Source organism: Callorhinchus milii, unplaced genomic scaffold, assembly GCF_018977255.1.
Source record: "Callorhinchus milii isolate IMCB2004 unplaced genomic scaffold, IMCB_Cmil_1.0 Scaffold10, whole genome shotgun sequence".
Classification (NCBI taxonomy): domain Eukaryota; kingdom Metazoa; phylum Chordata; class Chondrichthyes; order Chimaeriformes; family Callorhinchidae; genus Callorhinchus; species Callorhinchus milii.
Window position 1 is genome coordinate 1,814,481 of NW_024704751.1, and position 22,150 is coordinate 1,836,630.

At 40.9% G+C, this 22,150-nt stretch overlaps 1 protein-coding gene across 1 annotated transcript; it reads left to right on the forward strand.

The window, feature by feature from the left end:
* The first annotated feature begins 81 nt into the window (after positions 1-81).
* On the forward strand, positions 82-22,147 carry ska2 (spindle and kinetochore associated complex subunit 2). Its single transcript, XM_007906185.1, has 7 exons — positions 82-138; positions 17,651-17,740; positions 18,465-18,641; positions 19,320-19,412; positions 20,381-20,414; positions 20,509-20,650; positions 21,305-22,147. The coding sequence occupies exons 1-7, from the start codon at positions 106-108 to the stop codon at positions 21,429-21,431; spliced, it is 696 nt and encodes a 231-aa protein (XP_007904376.1). The 5' UTR covers positions 82-105; the 3' UTR covers positions 21,432-22,147.
* The last annotated feature ends 3 nt before the right edge of the window (positions 22,148-22,150 follow it).

Genomic DNA, 22,150 nt, shown 5'->3' on the forward strand with positions numbered 1-22,150 from the left:
AATCGAAACGCAGGGTCTGGCCAACAGCTGGCCAATGAAACGCCTCGTTCCATCCCACTCGGGAGGCGCTCCGTCGGTTCGCCTTTGGAATGTAAACTATTCAATATGGAGACCGCGGTCAACAAGCTGGAAGCGATGGTAAGAGAGGGTTTTCTTAATTTTGTTCAATGTTCAAAACCTCCTCTGGCCGAGGCAAACCTATTGCATTGGGCGGAGTAAAAGCTCGCGGACGCGAAAAAAAAGTTAAAAAAAATCTACGTGCCGCCCCTCGGTATTTTTTTCCCGTTAAAACTTTAATTTGTTTGAAAGCCCTCTCTCTCTCTCTCTCTCTCCCTCCCGCCCCTCCTGGTACTGATTTGCATCCGGGTAATTGGGTGCGAAAATGGCGGGAGCAGTGTTTTCCGCGGGGTGGGTGGGGGGTTGTGACTCGACTTATCTTTTTACACCCGCTGTAAAGCGAGGGGAGGGGGGAGGGGGGAGAAGAGAAAAACCTTTAAATTTTGACACCGGAGCCGTAAGGCGATCGCGCGCGCGCGCGAGAGAGAGAGATCAACTGGATGCATCGGCCTCGTTAACCGCGTGTGTTATCATTGCCCCTCATGTGCTGCTCTCTCGCCCTCGCGCGCCCTCTCCCCCCCCCTCCCGCCCTTTCCTCTCGCGCCCTCGCCTCTCCGCGCCGCGCGAGCTGTGGTAGAGTAACGGCAGCTGCTCGAGCGGGGCCGTTTGACAGATTCGCGAGCGACTGCGCGTGCGCGCCGGTGACGCGCCTGCTGCTCCGGCCCCGGGGCGGCCGGAACATCGGAGTACATAGCCCAAAGCCGACCCAACAGTAGCCCAATAGTCCGCGTCGTCTCCTCTCATATCCACACAGTGTGTGTGTGTATATATATATATATATACCGGCGCAGTGACCAGTTTAGGTTAGTGCTTTTTTTTTGTAAAGAAACACCGTGTCAGAAAAAATCTTAAAAGGGGGAGGAAGGAGGGGGGGAGGGAGAGAGAGAGAGACGTTTTGCAGTTTTTTTTATATAGAAAAATGAAGCGCCCGCCCGGCCGAAGCCGTTTGTTTCACGCACAAGCACGACACCGACACGCCCAAATTGGGCGTGAAACCGCCCCCCCCACCCCCAACCGCCCCCACCCCAACCCGGCAGCATTGTCCCCCAGAGGCGCCTTTTCAGATCACGTCGATGGCTTCTTTTTCCCTTCTTCCCCGGTCCGTCCGTCCCTCCCCACCACCGCATCCACTCCCCACCCCTCTCGTGTGGAAACGCTTCGCTCAACTTGCTCTCCCCCCCTCCACCCCACCCCCACCCCCCCGGGACCGACCGCTAGGGATTGCTTTTTATTTACTGGACCCCGTCGTGTTGACTGCCATCTTTCTCGCCTTTGCTTCGGGGTGTGTTTTTTTTAAAAAAAAAATCACGTTCACCAAACTGAGGCGATTTATTTACCAGGTTGTTCCGGATCCAGACGGTGTAATATTTATTTCTTTTTTTTTTGGGGGGGGGGTGTACGTGACTGAAAACCGCTTTTATCCCATCCCCCCCCATCCCTCCCCATCTCTTTATCAACCATTTATCTCTTTATCCATCCATTTCCAGTGTTTCTCGTCTCTCCCTTTTTTTTGTCCTGATCTGATCTGATCTGGTATGAAAAAAAATGCTAAAAAACAGGTTCAATTGTGGCTTTCGTTTATATATATATGTGTATACACCTACGTATTGGAGTCGAGATGGTGCGGGACTCCTGTCCTCTGGTTGCTCCAAATGAAATGTTCCTGGATCAAGAGCTTGAGAAGCCATAATAAGGAAATAAAGCAAAACCTTAAAATCAAGGTGTTGGCATGGAGTTGGTTCTCGCCCTGTCCCCGAGGCGCGCAAACAAACCAACCCGCCTTTTTAGAGAATGCTGTCAGCCAGAGTTGTCATCGTTCCTCTTGGTGTTATCCCAAATATTCCACCCAAGCACATATCCAGTATATGGCTCCCCGCGTGTGTGTGTGCGCGCGCATACATCGGAAGCATTTTTCACTGTGATCTGTTGAATTTTGCAACACAACTTTTTTTTCCCCCCGGGTCCTTCTTATACTGAAATGGGAGGGAGGGCCAGGATGGCATCTATGGTAATAGGCAAATGTGCAAATGTAAGATGCTGCCACAATACCAATGGAAATGGTGCCTTGGGCCTTTGTTGCCATTATATCAGACTGGTCACCTTGCTGATGAATTTGAAAAAAAAAGTCTTCTGAATGTATACGCAGGAGTTCAGAACCTTCAGGAGAAAACCTGGTGGATTTATTTGTTTTTTTTTAAAAAAGAATTGCTTCTTGACGATGTAATTAGAAAAAGCCCAGTGAGGCCCCAGGCAACTTTTTATTCAAGGGCGGAACCCTGGATTCCATAGATGCATAACAAACATTTAGTAAACTATCCACTTGAGTTCAGATTGAACTGCCAGTTTTATTTGATGGCTGTCGCCACTGTCATTTATCCATACTGTATTAAACAATGAAGTTATCTCTTGTATTTATCTTTTCAAGGTAGCATTTGGCTTAGAGCGTAAAGATGTACAGCCCAAGAAAGTGTTTGCTTGATGGCCTGGTGTATAAACGACTGGTTCATCCTGCTCTTTGTTGCACACATACCTTATTGACCTCGGCATTGGAGAAGATCATAATGCTGATTGTTATCCAGCTCCCCAGCGGGAGGTGCACGTGTGAATATAGTAGTGAATGAGTTTGGCTATGATGCCCCTGCAGTTAAACAGCTACTAATACTCACTGTCCAGGAAGAGTGGTTAATTTGGTGAGATACAGAGGGAGATCCTTTGGGTTGTACCACAGGGAGGGGAGGAGTAAGTCAACCCCTTCAAAAGTGAAATAGAAAATCTGATTTTTTTTTAATTAAAAAGCAAATCTCTGGAAAGGAGTCCTTTTTTGGGAACTGTTTTAGAATTCCCTGCAGGAATAAGAGGTCTCATTTTCAGTGTTGACAGGTACCATAATCGCATTTGCATGCCAGCTTCTGTGAAGGCAACTTAATATATTAGCTCCTTCAATATATATTGAAAAGTTTGGTACAAATGTGTAACGTGCACCGATTTCTTTATTTACATTACCAATTTTTTGTCTGTTTTTTGATACTATACCACAGTTACCCAAATCAGTACATCCTGCAAGGATTCCAGATACTTGCCTTTCAAGTTGATCGAGGATTTTAGTTTCAAATGATCTCTGAGCACGCGTGAGCTGTTTCTTGCATGCTTGTTTTTCAGATTTTCTGTTTTGCATTCTGTGAGATTTTGAGTTTCAGTTGTTTAGTTTTGGTGATTTTATGTGCTGGAAGCTCACATTTGTATTTTTTTAAAAAGTCCATTTTTAGTGTGTGCAATTTAAACATTTTATTTCAATATTGGAAAATCTGTAGTGTTGTGACCGAGCGATGTGAAGAATTCTTGAATGGTAACACTACTGGATTCCTCAGTAGAAAAATATGCATAACTGGAATGAGGGGTGATTTGGGTTGGTGGGGGTGGGGGGGTTTGGTGTGAAGATTGTGACTCTCCTGGATCTTCAAGGGCCATACCAGACTGAACCTCGTGGACTTTTTACCTCTTCTGTTGGTGATTGATGCCTGTTGGAAATGCCTTACCGACCTCTGGATGTCCTTTTGTCCGCTCGTCCACTGCCCTTTTTATGTTGTACTACTAGTGATAACAGAAAAAAGCAGTGCAATATTAAAAGGGCATTGGCCGGCGACTAAATCAATTTGTTTCAAGTGTGACATTCATGGCTAACTTTTCCTTTGAAACTTAAAATCTTATTTTGGGTAAGTTTGAGTAATTTGACTGAGATGAATTTAAAATTTTCTGCTAGGGACTATTTGGTTAGCAAAAATTGTGACTTAACAATTAAAAAATAGCAAACCTATAAAAATCCCTCTCCTTTTTAAGATATGGATCCCGAGTGTGTTAAATAGCAAACGTGAGGAGAGCTAAGGAACCTGTCATCTGTACATGAACAATTGAGAGCTGTGAGAAAATTACGTTTGATACAGCAGTGTTTTTTTGAATATTGAAAATAATCACTGAAATTGTGAGGGGAGAACATGGAAAATTATTTGGGGATAGTAGTGAGCTGTAGCTAATTTTTGTGCTTTGGCAACATGCTGTATATTTATCCAATGCTCCATCGCAGAACATCGGTCATTTATTTATTTATAGGTTTGTTGACAAATAGTCCAATTTGTCTTAATTAAAGCATCAACTTGGTGATGGCATCCAGTATCACTGCCTAGTTGGTTTAGGAATCTAGGTTTGCCTACCATTAATGGGAATATTCAGCACATCTTGACATCCCTCATGAGGAAAGGTATGGTTTCACTTTATTTGCAGCGTATATCTGTAGGTCTAGCATGTATTAACATAGATCAAACAAACTGTAAATGTAAAATGATTGGGGCAGCTCAACTAGATAATAATAATAATAATAATCCTTGCATTTGATATAGCACTTTTCACGTCGGGAGGACGTCCCAAAGCGCTTCACAGAACACACTGTAAAGTGAATTGACTGTATATTTGTGAGCGAACGCGGCAGCCAATTGCGCACAGCAATGTCCCACAAACAGTCGTAGATTGAAAATGACCAATTTATTATTGTTTTTGGTTTTGGAGGGATTATTATTAGGCTCTGTGTGGAGTAAGGAAACTTGCCCAAGGTTTCGCCCTCTGCCTGGAATTGAACTCAGGTCTCTCACTTGCAAAGCGAGTGCTCTAACCACTGAGCTACAGGACTCCACAATTGTTATTTTATTGATTGTGCAGGCATAAAGATATGTTAAGTAGAATCAGTGTCAAAGCTAAACAAATTGATTGGTTTGAAATTGTGAATACACATGCATATTTTATAATACATTATAGTTCCTCCTTTTTACTAATCCATCATGTTTTCCCCTCTTTGTTCACCTTTTTTCTTCTAATTGGAAGTGGTCATTTCTTGCAATACAGTGAGCTACCTGACAGTGGAGGCAGATCCAATCTCCTCTGAGTTTCAGCTGTGAGGTTTTGAACAGAGGCATGATTATCTTAAGGATCACTTCTTACTAGGCCAAATGCACATATGTGAGTTGCCTCCCTGATCTTCTCAGCTGTAGAGGTTAAACTAACTTCTGAATTGGCTGAAGGAATAAGTTCATGCATTTTTGTTTTTGCTAGATATTGACTGTGATTCCTAGAGGATCGAGTTTAAGATCCTCACTTTTAAAGACCTCATGGTCTCGTTCCTTCCTATCGCTGCGACCTACTTAAAATGTTACCAACCTCTCCGCTCAGCGGGCACTGGCCTGCTGCACGTCCCTGCCCTGCCCCATCTACCATCGACGGTTGAGCCTTCGGCCTTTCTGGAACTCATCCACCTCGCCCCCTCCCTTTTGTCCTTCAAGGCTCACTTAAGCCCTTCCTCATTGACCTTCGGTCATCCTCCCACCTCTTGCTCTCCTCCCCCTTTGACTCCAGCTTGAGTGCAAACGCCTTGTCACATCCTCCAAATGTGAAAAGTGCTATATAAATACAATTTGTTGTTGAAACCCAATCCAAGAACCTAACTGTAGGTAGTCTCATATGATTTATAATTTTAGACCAATTGTAGTCCTGTAACAGTTTATCCTGCTCTGGCAGCAGAGAACTTATTATTAGATAATAATGATGAAAATAATCCTTGATTCAATGCACTTGGGTGGTTTGGATTTGTAAAAAAAAAAGTTTTTATTTTATCTACAAAACTGCCCATTCCTGATGTGTGACACAGATATTCTAATATATGAAACTGCGAAAACCGACTGATATAGTTGAATGCTCTAACAAATGTCATGTAAGTAAAATGTACAGCAGCTACACTGTTATGTACTTTTGCTGCTACTGCGGCTCCTGAGCATTATGTTTGTAGTGTACGTTGTGTTTTTCAATGTCGAGGGAAACATGTTTTGTAGAAAGGGTAATCACTGTCGTCAATCACTAGACAGGTAATCTGGCTTTAGGCTAACACCGCAATCCTGCAATCCAGCAGGATGAGTGTGAGCCTGTGAAATGCCAAGGCTTTGATATTGGACCCTTACAGCTATTACAGAAAATTTGATCCTGTCAGTCCCACATTCATATCTTTTTCAGAGGTGAAAGGTTCAGCTCTGAAGCCACCTGCACTACACACTCCAACCAGTATGTGCCGACTTGCAGTGTATTTTAGAGATGGGCATGAAGGCGGGGTGGGGGGTAATGAATTTTTTTTGATAACTCAACAAATAAAGTTCAATATTGAAGTGCAAGTGAGTCCAGACCATATCAGAACTTATACTGATGTAATTTATGTCCCCTTCTGTGAACAATTAGCACAGTAGGAATTTGTGAACAATTAGCACAGTAGGAATTTGGCATATTGCTGAATTTGCTCATATCCCATTTCATTCAACCATGGAATATAACTATCTTGATGTTCATATCATCATAATTCCCCCATTGAACTTTCTCTTAAGACTGAAGTAAAAGCTGAAGTTGCTAAAGGATATAACAGTCGTGGTGACAATGTCGAATTAGCGATACTTGGACGTTTGCACTCTAAAGTGGTTCTAGAATTTCTTTTGGAAAACAAGGTAATTTTAAATACCACCCCACTCCCGCCCCAATGAGTTGCCATTGCACAGAGTAGTTGATAGTGGCTGGTACAGTAATGTTCTAAAGCTATATTATAAATAACAGGATTTGAATGTGGGGTGTATTGAACTATATCAGGGGATTCAGATTTGGATGGGTTCCTATCTAGGATGCCCACTATAATATGTGATTTTGGGGGGAATGACCATAATATGCAAATTGATCACTAATGTATTCCTGTGCTCTGTTTAGTGGAAAATGGTTTATTTTCGTTCCATTTGTCCCACTCCAAATACTGTCCATGTTCTTCTAAAAAAAACAGAAGTGGCTGGGAACACTCAGCAGGTCAGGCAGCATCTATAGAGAGAAGAAAGTGAGTTAACGTTTCAGGTCGATGACCTTTCATCAGAATATTTCCACTCTGCTACAAGTAGTCACCTACTGGTTGGAGAGTGGAATACTCATCGACCTGAAATGTTAACTCACTTTCCTCTCTCCATAGGTGTTGCCTGACCTGCTGAGTGTCCCCAGCAACTTCTGTTGCTATTTCAGATTTCCAGCATCTGCAGGATTTGCCTTTTTTTTTACACATTAAAAATGACATTGTTATAAAGAATTGTCTGATGATCGGAGATTAGCCAGCATTAAACCTGGGGTAGCAGTATTTCATTTTGCTTTTATTTTTTTAAAAAAACGAGGATTCTACTGGATTTATTGAGAACTTTGACAATGAATAAAGCGTAAAAAATATTTTTTTTTTAAAAAAGTCATTTGAGATTTCAAAAGAACTATGAAGCTTTGCCTGACCAGCTGCTGACAGACGCTCTGACTTTATTGCACTACTGTGTTTCACAGCTAGCAGTGCAATAGTATTGTCAAAGCATCTGGAGGTTGCTCAGATCGCCATTGGAGAGAATGCATAACATCACGTACAAAAATATTGAAGTGTTTGTGAAAATAATTGAATTCAGCATTGTTAAAAATAGTGCTGATTAAGTCACCCTGACTTGTCTAGTGTCCATTTGGTAAATTTGTGCACAATAGGTTATAAATAGGTTAGAAAGATCCAAATGCCTGACTGTCCAGACCCTTGGGATGTCCTCCCGATGTGAAAGACGCTATACAAATGTAGTTTTGTATTGTAAATAATAATCCTTGCATTTTGGCTAAGGACTTTTCACTTAGGGAGGACATCTCAAAGCATTTCACAGGATTCATTGCAATGTACAGTAACTGAATTTTGTAGGTTGGTGTGAAAAATAGTTTATCAAGCTGGATTAATATTCGCTTCTTTCCAAACTAAAGACCACTACTATATATAAGACCACTGTGTGCGGTGTATGTCTATATGTCATCTTGTATTAAAATATTTCTTCCGGATTAGCTACGGTGACTTTGCATATCAGTGTGATATCTTGTGAATTAGAGGTCCAGGTTCTTTTTGTTGTACATGTAAGTAATTTTTCTAATTACATGTGTATTTTTAATGCAGATTTTTNGAAAATTTGATTTCCACGTAGGCGAGTTCAACTTTTCGTTGTATTATAACATGGTGTTTTGCAGTATACACACACGCACACCACACACATCTTTTTAAATTGGCCCATGTAAGTGTTGCACTTTTTCTTTAGATTTGTGGTATTCATTTGAAATGTACAGGTTTAATGGGTCTTTAGATTTAAAAAAAACCATTGTGTTTTGATCCACTGCCCTGCTCAAATCCATTTAGACGTGTGTGAGTGAGGATACGTAACTTTCTTTTTTGTTTCTCCGTACCTTGCCAAATGACTACCTGATACTGGGACCTCCTGGTGAACCAGAGACCATAATAATTCACGATGAATTGTGTCGGTACACTTACTGTTTTCTACGATTGCAGTTAGATATTTATTAATTCACTGATTTTTTTTACAGTTCAGTTTAATGGTGCCATTGTTGCTCACTGCACACCATTGTTTGTGTCTCTTACTGTAGCCCTACATTCAATAGAAACAGCTGCAGTAAAGACACCATCTGGTGAATGCCCTGTAACCAGGGATTCCAGTGGGAATGACGTAACGTGGCATCTGTATTGGTGAATGATTTCAGTATGTACTCTGGATATATCTGGAAATTGTAGGTTTATATAGTTCAATAAGTGTTTTAATATGTGCAAACCATTTATGTAATGCTTATGTGCCATTTCTAGTCTATTCCCCGTTTCCATGCAGAAGATCCGAAGTAATTATATTCTCTCTCCTGTTGTGCGATGAATGTTGAGTTCGAAATGGGAAGTGCATTCTTTATAGATTAGGCCATTGCTGCCACACTGGCTTTTTGATGAGACTTCATTCGTTTGAATTTTCCGTGTAAAGAAAAATGTTAACTCTTCCCTTAAAAATTGAGATTGACAGTAGAGCCTGTGGTTGGGGATCCATAACATCCCAAACAACATTGCAGTTGTTCACAAATGGTGGTGTTGTGCAGCAACAAGTTCACTAATAGATGAACTGATCTGTATTGGGAGTGTGAGAACCTAATGCTGATCAACACAGTGGATTCTGCACAAATCTAGTGACCAGTTGAAAAGCCTGCAGTTGGATTGGGTTTGTTACCACAATGACAAGAACATGCAGTTGTATTTCTTGTATAAGAACAGTCTCTTGCTCCTCTATTTATTACTTGTGCATTCTATTTCAGTTCTTTGCAGTTTTGTCATGTTTTTTTTCAGAACGGATGCTTGTGCTGTGAATGATAGGAAATGTACCGATGGCCTTTTTTAAAAAAAAATTGACCCTGAAAGGCTGGCAAGAGGAAATGTTTTTGTCTGTTGTTAACTTAAATTTTTAAAACGTTTCAGTGTGAAACGTTCACATTAGCATCTCTTTGAGTCAGTAGCTTAGAAGTTAGTTTGCTTCTAGTATCAACAATTTGCACCAACATTTTGGGACGTGAATTTAGATCAAGTATTCTCAACAATTTGTAGGAGAAATTCAGATTTCAATGCTCCCATTTGATGGACTGCTATATATTTTCACCTATAATCTACTGTTAACAAAAACTCTTTCATAATGGAATGGAGGGTATTCTGACTTCCTTCACGATTGTTCAAATCGATGACGTATTATAGTTTCTTTTTGTTTCTTGTTTTGCATCAACCAGCATATGTTGCATGGGTGAATGAAACCTTGTATTTGTGTGGATATCCCTGGCTAGAAATAATTTCCTTGCCCCGTGTTTGGAGTACTCAATGGATAGGATCAGAAATGGGGTATTTTTCAGCAGCTGTTTGATTTACCAGCACTGTGGCGTAATCTAAATGTGATGTAAAATTCGAAAAACCTATCCGAAGAATAAATGAATAAATGCATCAATTGAATGATTATAAAATGTGCCCTGGAAATCATTTATGACGTGAATATTTAGGAATGAGAAAGATGTTGCATTCAGAGCTGGTGCTGATGTTTTAGCTCATTAACTATTGTGTTCTAATCTTTTAATGCATTTCCATTCTCCTGTGTCCTTTTGGTGTTGTACTTTGCTGTGAAATGGGAGCAGTGCAATGCTACTGCAAAAGGACATAGGTTGATGGGTCACCGTCCAAAAAACAAAAATTCCTGATTTGGGAGTTGTACAAAAAAATGTCACTTTTCTGCATTAAACTGTTTTATTGCTGTGATTTAGCCAGACTCTCTGTGACTGTTCCTGACCTGGGAAGAGCGAAACCTGGGCTGTCTTTTGAAAATGTCTTGTAGATGTGTAGCGTTGTAATTTGACCATATTTCATATGATGGTGTAATAAAAGACTGGTGGCTAACCGTGTTTTTTTAAAATAGCATTCAGGATTTGTTCACATTACACTATATTTGTGTTGGTTGCGGTGAAGGACTGTTCCAATCCCAAGTATGCAAGAGTGCTGTAAAGCACCCGATCCCTTGTAATTGAAAGCTGACTATTTACCTGAAATTGTCCTATTGGAGCAACAGACATGACTGCAATTTCAAACTAGTATTGGTAGATTTGGAGGGACAAAAATAATTGTGAATCCGTATGTGCCAAAGTTACAACATATTGTGTTACTACGGTACTTCTAGTTTTAATATTAATGGAAACTTCTTTAAACTGTGTAATAACTGAACACATTTTAAAAGCCTTTGAAATAATAATATCCTGCTTAGTGCAATTATACTGTTTAACTTGCTGTCACAAAATCTATCACCTGACCAAATTTTTAACATGTAAGAAAATTCCTTTTAAATGGAAATGGTTCATATATAAATTATAATGTACAAACATTTATATTGTACTCGGTCCGTTAGACTGATGGGTTGTAACATTTTTCTGAAATGTAAATTTCTCTTGAGAGATTTTCTATTTTGTCAGCATTTTTTCTCCAGTTTTAATGTTTTCTTGATTTGAAAAGGCGACTGTGACTTTTGACACTCAAGTACTGGGACCCTATCGATATTGCCTCTGCTTTGTAGATGGCTGTGAGTAGTGCAATATTGCTTATAGGGTTTCAGTGCTTGGGAACTTCAACAGTTTGGTGACAACCGGTCAATGAATGGAAAGCGTAACTTTTCCATCAAGACATGATGGGGTGGAGGTAAATCGGGAGATATGAAATGTCAGGTACTGAATATTTGTGCCCAATTGGCTGCTGGTTTCGCCCATAAAATACACAGTCAATCCACTTTATATTCTGTGAAGTGCCTTACCATGTCTCAACAGTGTGATAAGCGGCAATATCAAATGCAAGGATTATTATTATTTTCGAAATCAATTACCAATGGGTGAATGCATTCACTTGTCGTGGAAGACCTAGACTTTATCTCTTGACATTCAACCCAGCTTACTTCCAGCAGAATAGTGAGGAATGTGAACTAGACTTTTTTTTACTACAGAATATTTGGAGGGATTTTATTTGAGGCGGGGAGCTTCACTTGAAATGATTGTCTCCGTTTTATTACAAAAGCTTTGTCATTTTTCAAGCAATACAGAACGATTGCCGTGCCCTTGCTCTAACTTATTTAAGAGCAGCAAAGTGAGAAGGGCTTTTGCTTTGTAGCGTGATATATGCATTGTTTATAGAGAAACTGGTTTTAAATTGCAAATGAGAGTTGCACCAGTCCTAAACAAGGGCATATTTGGGCTTCTGATGCATTTTTCAATTATTGAAAGTGACTGAATAATTTATTCCTTGCATTGTGCCCTTCTTTTGATCTGCACACAAATAGCTTCATGTTATTGAAGGACAGTGACGTTTCTGGTTACATGTCACAACATTATGAAGATCTAAATTTCAGTAGTGTGACCCAGTTTGTTGATGCCTGGGGCACAGGAATCGTTAAAATTAATAGTTAATAATAAATGTGTGAAGTACACTGCTGTACTGTGCTTTCCTGTTTATGGGGCAAAATCTCACCTTTTTACTTGTCATTTCTTGTAAATGGAAACTTCATCATGAATCATGATAGCCTACTGTATTAGGGCATCTGTGCCATACTTTTTATGCAGAATTTGAAATTTAGGGCTCAGGTACAATGAGCGAACCAAAGTTACTGATCCACAAATTGAACGGGACTTGCATTTAAAAGCTGCCTGTGCAAACTTTCTGCTTTGATCAAGAAGTTACGAGGGGCCAAAGAAGGCGTTAACACTGCAGGGACCTACTGTTGTAATACGATTTGTCAAGAATATTTTCAAGTGTAAGTGATAAATGATTTGGAACAAATCTTTCAGATATGCCAATGGTGCCAGGAAAAGGGCACAAGCTCAGGATGGCAAAGGGCAATGTCAAAACAGTCATGAGGCGGTATCTCTTTTCATGGAGGGTAATTAGCAGCTGGAAGAGGTTACCAGGAACGGTGGTTGAGGCCAGCTTGTCCCATTTAGAAAATTGTTTGATGCTATAATGACAACTAGCATTTGTATAGTACCTTCATATAGAATCACGTCTCAAAGTGCTTCATAGAAACTGACTCGGTGGGAAATTCGGGAATAGGAGGGTGGTGACTAAAGATGCAATTCTTCATAGCAAAGACCTGAGTCAATAATGGTAAAGTATAGCAAGTAGCTCTCTTACATCGAGATGGACATCTGCTACTCATCCCCCAGATTCCTCCAGTTTGTAGGTTGAAGAACCTTCCACCTCAGTGTGAGGATCTCACTGATGATGACAGCCAGAGGCTGCAACTGCAAAACTCCCCATCCATCTGGGCATACCCGGCATATACCTCTGCTCTCCCAGGCTTGGTTCCAGGCCGTTGAACAGGGAAAGTGTGATCAGACCGCAATGTAATCAGCCTCGTTCAAGTGATGCCGCACTGTTTCAAGAGGGTCTCTGAGCTGTGTTTCTGAGCACTGGGCAAAAGAAAATAATAATTTGATCATTCAATCCATGACTGTTTGTGGGAGGCTGCTGTGTGCAATTGGCTGCCATGTTGTTCCCCCCAAATAATTAACTTTACAGTATATTCTGTGAAGCGCCTTAAGACATCTCAAAGACGTGATAAGGCGCTATATTAAATGCAAGGATTAATATTATTATTGGATCCATCTGAGCAGTTCCACCAGCACGTCAACTTGCACAGCGATGCATTGGGAGTAATGCATTGTTTGCAGCTTCTTGTTTAATTTCTTCCTCGAATAGCAGAGTACAAATGATAGCGGAATGTCTTTTGCTTTCAAATATATTTGCTCCCATCTTGCTCTTCAGTAAGCATGAGTTGAAGGCCAGGAGACAGCCTGTACACACCATGGCTCTATTCAGGCAGCCTAACAAAACCTTTAATTTGTCGAGCAAATAATTGTAGCTTTTCCAAACTCTGCAAAATATTCAAGGTGATTGCTTGATTTTATGCAGATTTCCCCAAGCCCCTTTCAGTATTTCTATCTCAGTATTCTCAAACAGGCAGAGCAGCACGGATAATGTGTACAGTTTCCCATATAATTAATAGGCTCCGTTGGCTGTTAGACCTTCACTTTGGAACTCGTTTCAGGGATAGGGGCCCGTGGGCAAGTGTGTCTCTTTCGGAAACCGGTTATGCCAGTGAAAAGGGCAGAATTGGAAAATGTACAGGTGCCCACCTACTCCTGAATATTAGAAGCCCTTCAAATATATACATTTTTAACTATGTAATCCAAAGGGTAAATATTGCAAAGCTTTTAAAATTTCACATGAAAGGGTGAGGGAAATAAATTGTTATGTCAAGCAAACGAGTACTTGGTTTATTTACACCTTTGTGGGGTAGGTGAGGGCCCCATAATTCTGCACATAAACTGCGACGATCTACAAACCTATTTCCTGTAAATTCCAAAAGGAAAGCGGAAAGTAAAATAACATTCCTTGTTGGCAGGACTTGGTTTCCGAAAGTGACTGCAAAATAGAGAGCTAATGGGGAGGGGGGAGAGAAGGAGGGTTTAAATATTTAGACACAGGAAAATGATATACTGGTATTCCTTTCCCTATTCTCCAATGAAAAATAAACTTAAATTCCTTTGAGGAGCATTATCTGCATTTGATGTTGGAGCTCCACACTTGGGAATAGGCTGTTGAATTGTTGCGCCAGCAACCAGGTGTTGAACAGAACTTTTGGAGCAAAATATTCCTGAGGGCACTCAGTATGACAGTTGTGTAAGAATAGATTACTCAAATATTTGTGGTTCTGTGAATTCTCTCAGGGCATTGGGTATCTGAGACTCCTATGTTCAAGAATGTAAGGCTGTCAGGTGCTAACATGTCGTGATGCTGCTTTCAACGATAACAACAAATTGCAGTTAATATAACGCCTGTCGCATTAGGAGGATGTCCGAAAGCGCTGGACAGCTGAGGGGTTGCACCTGAGCTGGGGGTTGTATTCAGGAAGGGTCTTGAGAAGGACCTTGGAAGGGGCGAGGCGAAGAGACGCTCGGATGAAGTTCCAGAGAGTGGAGGCAGAATGGTGGCCAAGGGACGTGAAGTAGGCCAGTGCCTGCAAAGTGGAGGGAGAGGTTGGGTTTTAGGCTGAGTACGGTGCGGCAGGACCATGGAGGGAATTAAAGGTGAGGACAAAAAAAGAACGGATGAGGAGAAAGAGCCCTGGTGATGTCGGAGAGAATTATCATCTGTGACCTTGATCAGGGCAGTTTCAGCACTGTGGGCAGTATATTCTAGACCCAATCATCTGCACTTAAAGGGCTGCCCCATTATGGGTAAGGAAACAGTGCAGATAATTGGACATCCTTTTGATTGGACATCCTCTTTTTTTCCTTTTGACCAAACCCTCCACTGTATAAAAGTAATCATCAGGACTCGCAATATCTGTATAAAGTATCCAGGCCACGCCTTTACGCAGGGTTACGAGGTTACACGCTGTTGGCTCAGTGGTGCAATGCAACTAAATTGCTTCTCTCGTAGCCTCGTGTACATGTGTGGAATGTTGTGCATGTGCCCCACTGGATTTTTCTTTGCGCTAATTTGTGTGCCCAATCGTGGATGTTCTGCAGAATAAGCAAGGCGATTTCTGTTGCATAAACTGCTGAAAATGTGAAACCAGTGTTTAATACCCTGTGTAATTGGGAATGGGGAAGGTTGTCTTTTCATTCAGATTCTGGCTATTCTGTTTCATGCAGGTAAGAGCTTGTGAGCGGAGGTGGCTGAAGATATATTTGCATGAATGAAGAAATTATTCTGAAGGTGTTTTATTTTTAAATGTTGGGTGAGGGTTTTATCTCGTGAAGTTTTAGTGTAGAGTGAGCATAACCTATTTATTCTTATAGTGATCACAGAATTCTGTTTTGCTGCACCAGTACTATCCAGCACTTGTTTATCTTTCCTCTTCCATTTTTACCTTAGCACATCTGCCTTCAGTCGGGAGGGAAGTGCAGTGAGGTCATGGACATAGAGATGTTATTTCCGGACTCGATATTAAGGCTGAGCTTTGTTCAATGAATGTTTGCTTTTGGTTGAGTGATTAAAAGACCAAGGTTGTGTTGTTTTTTTCTTACTCTTCCTGTGTGTAGTGACTGCTTGACTTGAACTGGTGTTCATGGTTTCTTAACAGATACGTGACCAGGACGTTGCAGCCTATTGGAACTGCAAAGCATAATGAGTTGTAAATTGTTGTACTGTAGGCAAGTACGTTCTCCTCTTGGTCACTTAAGTGACAAACGACTGTATTGCAGATAGGCACGAGTTCTGCTGTGAGTTCAGAACAGGCAAGAGTTCTACTGCGTCTATACTTGAACAAGGAAGGTGTTACTAAGCAAGGAAAAGGAGTAATCAGTGAGGAGGATAGCAGCAGACTGCAAGAGGACATAGACAGACTGGTAACGTGGGCCGACACGGGGCAGATGAAGTTTAATGTGGAGAAATGTGAAGTGAAGCATTTTGTGAGGAAGAATGAGGAGAGGCCATATAAGCCGATGGTACAATCTTTAAGGGGGTGAAGGGGCAGAGAGACCTGGGGGTCATACAAGTAAATATTTGAAGGTGGCCGGACAGGGAGATAAAGCTGTTAAAAAAGCGTACAGGATACTGGGCTTTATAAATAGGACCATAGAATACAAAAGTCAGGAAGTTATGATGAACCTTTACAAAATACTGGTTAGGCCTCAGCGAGAGACTCAGGCGCCGGCAGCATCAGCCTCCACGGCCGCACACTCAACCTCACTAAGCCGGTCAGGAACCCGGGTATCTCGTTTGACCCTGAACTGTCCTTTCTCCCCCACATCCGCACCATGACCGGCACTGCCTACCACCACCTCCGCAACATTGCCAGACCCCGCCACTGCCTCACCCCTCAGGCCCCCAAACCCTCACCCACGCATTCGTCACATCAAGGCTCGATTACAGGAACGCCCTCCTCATCGGTCTTCCCAACTCTTCCCTTTACAAACTGCAGATCATCCAAAACTCTGCAGCTCGTGTACTCTCGCGCACCAGGCTCCGTGACCCCATCACTCCCACCCTCGCCCGACTCCACTGGCTCCCCATCCCCCAGGGGATCGAATTCAAGATCCTCATCCTCACCTTTAAGGCCATCCATGTCCTTGCCCCCTCCTACCTCTCTGTCCTACTGACTCCCCACCAACCTGCCCGCTCCCTCTGTTCAGGGGCCTCCGGTCTGCTCCATGTTTCCCGTCCGACCCGCCCTATCATCGGTGGCCGGACTTTCAGCCTTTTTGCCCCCACACTCTGGAACTCCATCCCACGGTCCCCTCGCCTCGCTTCCTCCCTCGCTTCCTTCAAGGCCGGTCTCAAGACCCTTCTCTTCGACAGTGCCTTTGGTCGCCCTCCCACCTCTCTGCCTTCCCTCACCCCTACCCCACCCCTCCCCCAGGCTCAGGCCCTGACACCTGACTGTTCAGCGCTTTGGGACATCCTCCCGATGTGAAAGGTGCTCTATAAATAGATTTTTTTTTGTTGTGTTCAGTTCTGGGGACCACACTTTAGGAAAGATGTCAAGGCCTTGGAGAGAGTGCAAGAGATTTACCAGGATGGTACCAGGAATGAGAGACTTCAGTTATCAGGAGAGGTTAGAGAAGCGAGGATTATTCTCCTTGGAGCAGAGGAGGTTAAGAGGAGATTTAATTGAAGTTTTCAAATGTATGAGGGGATTCGATAGGGTGAACATGGAGAAACTATTTCCACTGGCGGACAACCTGAGGACACCGATTTAAAATAGTTGTTAAAAGAAATGGAGGGGGGGGTGAGGAGAAATTTTTTTACACAGCGAGTTGTTGGGATCTGGAATGCATTGCCTGAAAGGGCGATGGAAGTCGATTCGATAACAACTTTTAAGAGAGAAGTAGATAATTATTTGGGGAGGACAAGTTTGCAGGGCTATGGGGAGAGAACGGGGGAGTGGGACTGAAATGGATAGCTATTTTCAAAGAGCCGTCACAGACACGATGGGCCAAATGGCCTCCTTCTGTGCTGTATAATCCTATGATTCTATAAGGAACTCATGAGTAATGTGATCTTGCCAACAACAACAAAATAAAATTGCTTTCTGAGTGATCGCTTTTCTTCCTCATTTAGTTCCAGAAGGCAGAGTCTGACCTGGATTATATTGAGCACAAACTGGAGTTTGAGTTGGTGAAAATTCTTCCCCAGAACGTATCTTCAAAGGTATTGTACAGAACACTGCACATTATTGAAAAAATATTGTTGTTTGGTTAACTTTTTTCTTGATGTTTAAACAGAGTAGCTTTACTTTATTTCTGTGCACCACAGACATGCAGTACTCGTCTGTTATTTAAACAAGTAATTTGGAATTAACTACACTTGTCCACATTTGCCCATTATTTGTCATTCACTTGTAAGTATAATTCTGAAATGTCCTGTAGCTCAGTGGTTAGAGCACTCGCTTTGCAAGCGAGAGACCTGAGTTCAATTCCAGGCAGAGGGTGAAACCTTGGGCAAGTTTCCTTACTCCACACAGAGCCTAATAATAATCCCTCCAAAACAAAACAATAATAAATTGGTCATTTTCAATCTACAACTGTTTGTGGGACATTGCTGTGCGCAATTGGCTGCCGCGTTCGCCCACAAATATACAGTCAATTCACTTTACAGTGTGTTCTGTGAAGGGCTTTGGGACGTCCTCCCGACGTGAAAAGCGCTATATCAAATGCAAAGATTATTATTATTATTTTTATCTAAAATGTATGAACTGCAGAAACATCAATCATTTACATGAGCTCTATTTGTAGGAGTTAAAGTACTGGTGTGTAGGGTATACTTGATTAATTTTTAATTTAATTGAAATAGTTAACCATTTATTTTAGCCTAAGGTGTTGCAGCTGCTGTATTGATACAACAGTTTGACAAAATTAATTTGTAATTTTTTTAGAACAATCCAGTAAAACTGCTTGAAATAGCGAAGGTAATAAAATCTCGTTATCGCGACTTGTCTGCAGAAGCAGATCAGATTGCTGCAGAGCAAAGGGAATCGATGGATTTCATACGTTCACAACTTGCCACCACACTGCAAGTCTTGCACAAGTTACAGGAACAGAGTGACCTAAAGGTACGGCTTTCAAATATCCATCTTGACCATTCATTCATTATTTCTTCCAGATCATTATTCCATTTTTTGATTGTTACTAATTAAGTTATTTCTCCTGGTTGAGCTATCTTGTATTTCCCTCCGAATCCAAATTTATCTCTGAATTCAATTTGTCTATTCCCCGTGTTTTTTTTTATGGCACCAGAGTAGCTGTGGTGTCTGTCTGTATAACATTCACATTATTTTAAAAAAAGGTTTTACAAGCGTTTGGATGTTTATTTTGAATATGGAAGGTGCTGTATAAATTCAAGTTATTGTTTGATCCTTGGCTGAATGCTCCTCCCAACAGTTTTAATGAAGGGAGAAACTGAATGGAAGAGACGGTTGCTTACATAATGTGGCTTTGCTTTTTGCTATAGTGCTGCGCTCTGGTGTGAATTACATACATTATATATGGTAATTTGGGGTAGAGGAAAGTCCTTGATGCTTTTCCCTTTGTACAGCAGAAGCCATTTTGAATGGGGTCGTCTGTACCTTGTGCCTAACAGTGATGTGGTAGACTCTGGTATAGACTCCGGCAGTGGAAAAACTGGTTACGTCACCACTTAGACATGGCTGTTGAAACCTTTTATTAATTGAGTTATATATAAAAAAATATTTAACATTTGGTACTCGATTTGTATTTTTTTGGCTTCTCAGTTTCCTCCACTGACTGAGGAGGAGCAGGCGGCTATTCAAAACATTCTGAAATTTGAGGTTTCAGTTGACGCAGGCCCGAGTGAGTCCAGCGAGGTATGTTGTGCTTTTTTTAAAATACGTCAATTTTTTTGTATTTTCAATTTATCATTCATATAAAAAAAATTTTATAGGATGCTTGTGCAGAGTCTACAAAACCATTCTTCCTTTGATTTCTATGTAGAAAATTATGATGATTTACTGTGCAAGTTTTCAACTTTTTTCCAATTAAGACTGGCCGTTTTCAGCTACAACCTATCTTGGAAGAACTTGCAGTTACAGTATCTAGACAAATACATGCTTTGTTTTATTGTGGAATTTCCGAACTAGCTACAGATAATTTACTAAGAAACCATATGTATCAGGATTTTGTGCTTCAAGATGTAGTTTAGGGTAAGTTCATTCATTTGTCATAGGAATGGTGATTATATTGCTGACTGCCCAGAACAAATTAAGATTATTTTTTACCCACTTTCTGAAAAAATGATATAAGGTTTGACTAAGGCCTTTCTTTCGGTCTGTATGTCCCTCATTACTGCTTCCCAAAAGTGTGTGTTTGTTTAGACCTTGGTTTCCCTTGTAGATGACTTGAGTTACAGTGCATGTGTCACACTCCATTCTAAATTTACTGTCTTTCTCCCACTTCTGTCTGAAGGGATGTGAGGGATACACTGAATATGTAAATTGTTCAAATGCTGATGTGCACATAGTATTTGCTTTATAACAACTACTTAAGCAGAAGCCAGGAACTGAGAGTAGGTCAACAAAAGCGAAACCAGTGAAATGTACAATGACTTGTGTATTGATCTCTCCAGTATCAAGTAGTCCCTGTTCAAACACAATATTTTATTTATTTTAGAAAGACTGCTGCAATTGGCAGACAAAACCTATTTCCGCATTTGAAGTGGAAGCCGGACTGTAACTGGCTGTGGAAACGTTCACAATGTAATGAGGTTTTGAAAACTAAAATATGCCAGTTTTTTTGTATTTTCAATGTATCATTCATATAAAAAATTGTTTTATAGGATGCTTGTGCAGAGTCCACAAAACCGATCGCAGGTATGTTACTTGCAAAACAGATTTTAACCTGGAGAACTTTAAGCTTTCTGAAATTTTTTAACTATACTGATGGGTTCTTCCTTATATATTTTAGCGGATGAAGGCCCCGAATTTGAACCAATCAGTGGGAAGATGTTCAAGTCTGTACCACAGGATGTAAGATTGACTGTTAAACTGCCTGATCTGAACACGTTTTATAGACAGCTGTTTGACCACTTCAAAAAGAACAAAGACTGGTGAGCAAATGACTCAGTAATTTTGGATTAACATTACTTGCTCGGCTATACAGACTCTATACAGACTAGATTTCAAATCCTGATCTATGTTGAGTTAGTTGGGACGAGGGTTCAGGAGGGGGGAATGAACCAGTGCTTCTTGGTTAGCAATCACCGTTCCTGCCTTTGATCGTTGTCCAACATATAGCCCCTACATTTTACAGTAGATCCTGTGAAGCACTTTTAAGATGTCCTCCCGATGTGAAAGGTGCTATATCAAATGCAAAGATTATTATTATCCAGAAACACTCTCCTCCCCTTCCCGCTGAAAGGTATATAAACTGGTAAAGTTGGTTTAAAATGTCTAATGGAGTTGATTCATGGGGAATGCCCTCTGTACAGGTACACATTTCTATATCTCTCTGTTACTGGTCGTTTGATCCTTTCCCCTCCTGGGTAAACAGAAAACAAACATTGCAAGTATGGGGAGGACAAGAGATTTAACTGGTGATATTCCTGTGGTTAGTATTCTACAAAATATTGATCAGTTCTATCTGCTTAGCTCTTCTAATCATCAGTCATTTGCACAACCAGATCCATGTATAAAAAAAAGTTCTAAACTCAACATGTTTAGATTTCTGCCTTGTGGTGTAATGATTTCTTTTTTTATTGTAGTACTCCACTAAGTGTGTTAAAGATGAACAAGCTGAATATGAAAGTGACTGAAGCCAAGATAAAAACACTCAAGACCCTTGAAGTAATTCAACTGGATAAAAAAGGACACGTCAGACTCTCCTTGTAATTACTGGAAGTGTCCAAGATAAAGGGGATTCTTTCATTCAGTTCCTTTTGTAACATATTTATATAATTTCACCAGAGATGTACCAAACACAGCTCACTATCTGCAAGTCTGTTGAACTTTGAAGGTCATAAGTGTTTAGTATGATTTTCGGGGAAATAATCAGACATAATGTAACTAATCTGCGTAACCAATGTCTCCCCATATGAAATACAGTCTCAAGGCTAGTTCCTTCCCTGCAGGGAGAAGAGCCAGATCCACGTTAGCATTTGTATTACATTACCTGTAATTATCTTCCCCCAAAAATCTAATCTAGTTGGGACTTAAACCATCGTTGCCTTTATTGTCTTTTGATTTCCCAATGCTGGGGTGGGATAGAGAATAAAATGTATTTATTTTAGGGTTGGACTTTTCCTTGTACAATTCAACACATTCCAGGTAATTAATGTCAGTGATATTGTTCTAAAGAAACTTAATCAAACGTGTAATTCAGTTTGAAGCTTAAAGCACTGTATCTGATCGATCACTAAAGGTAGAGGTCACAAATGAGCCTCAGATAAGGATTACTTATTTTGTGAAGTATTTTATTTTATGGACAAACTATTTGCACTCTACTTGTTCACTTTTATAATTCAACTGTTTTAGGGGTACGGATGAAGTGATGCAACACGAGAGTCGATGTTTAATGTTGAATAAAGTGAAACATGATTTGTAACGGATTC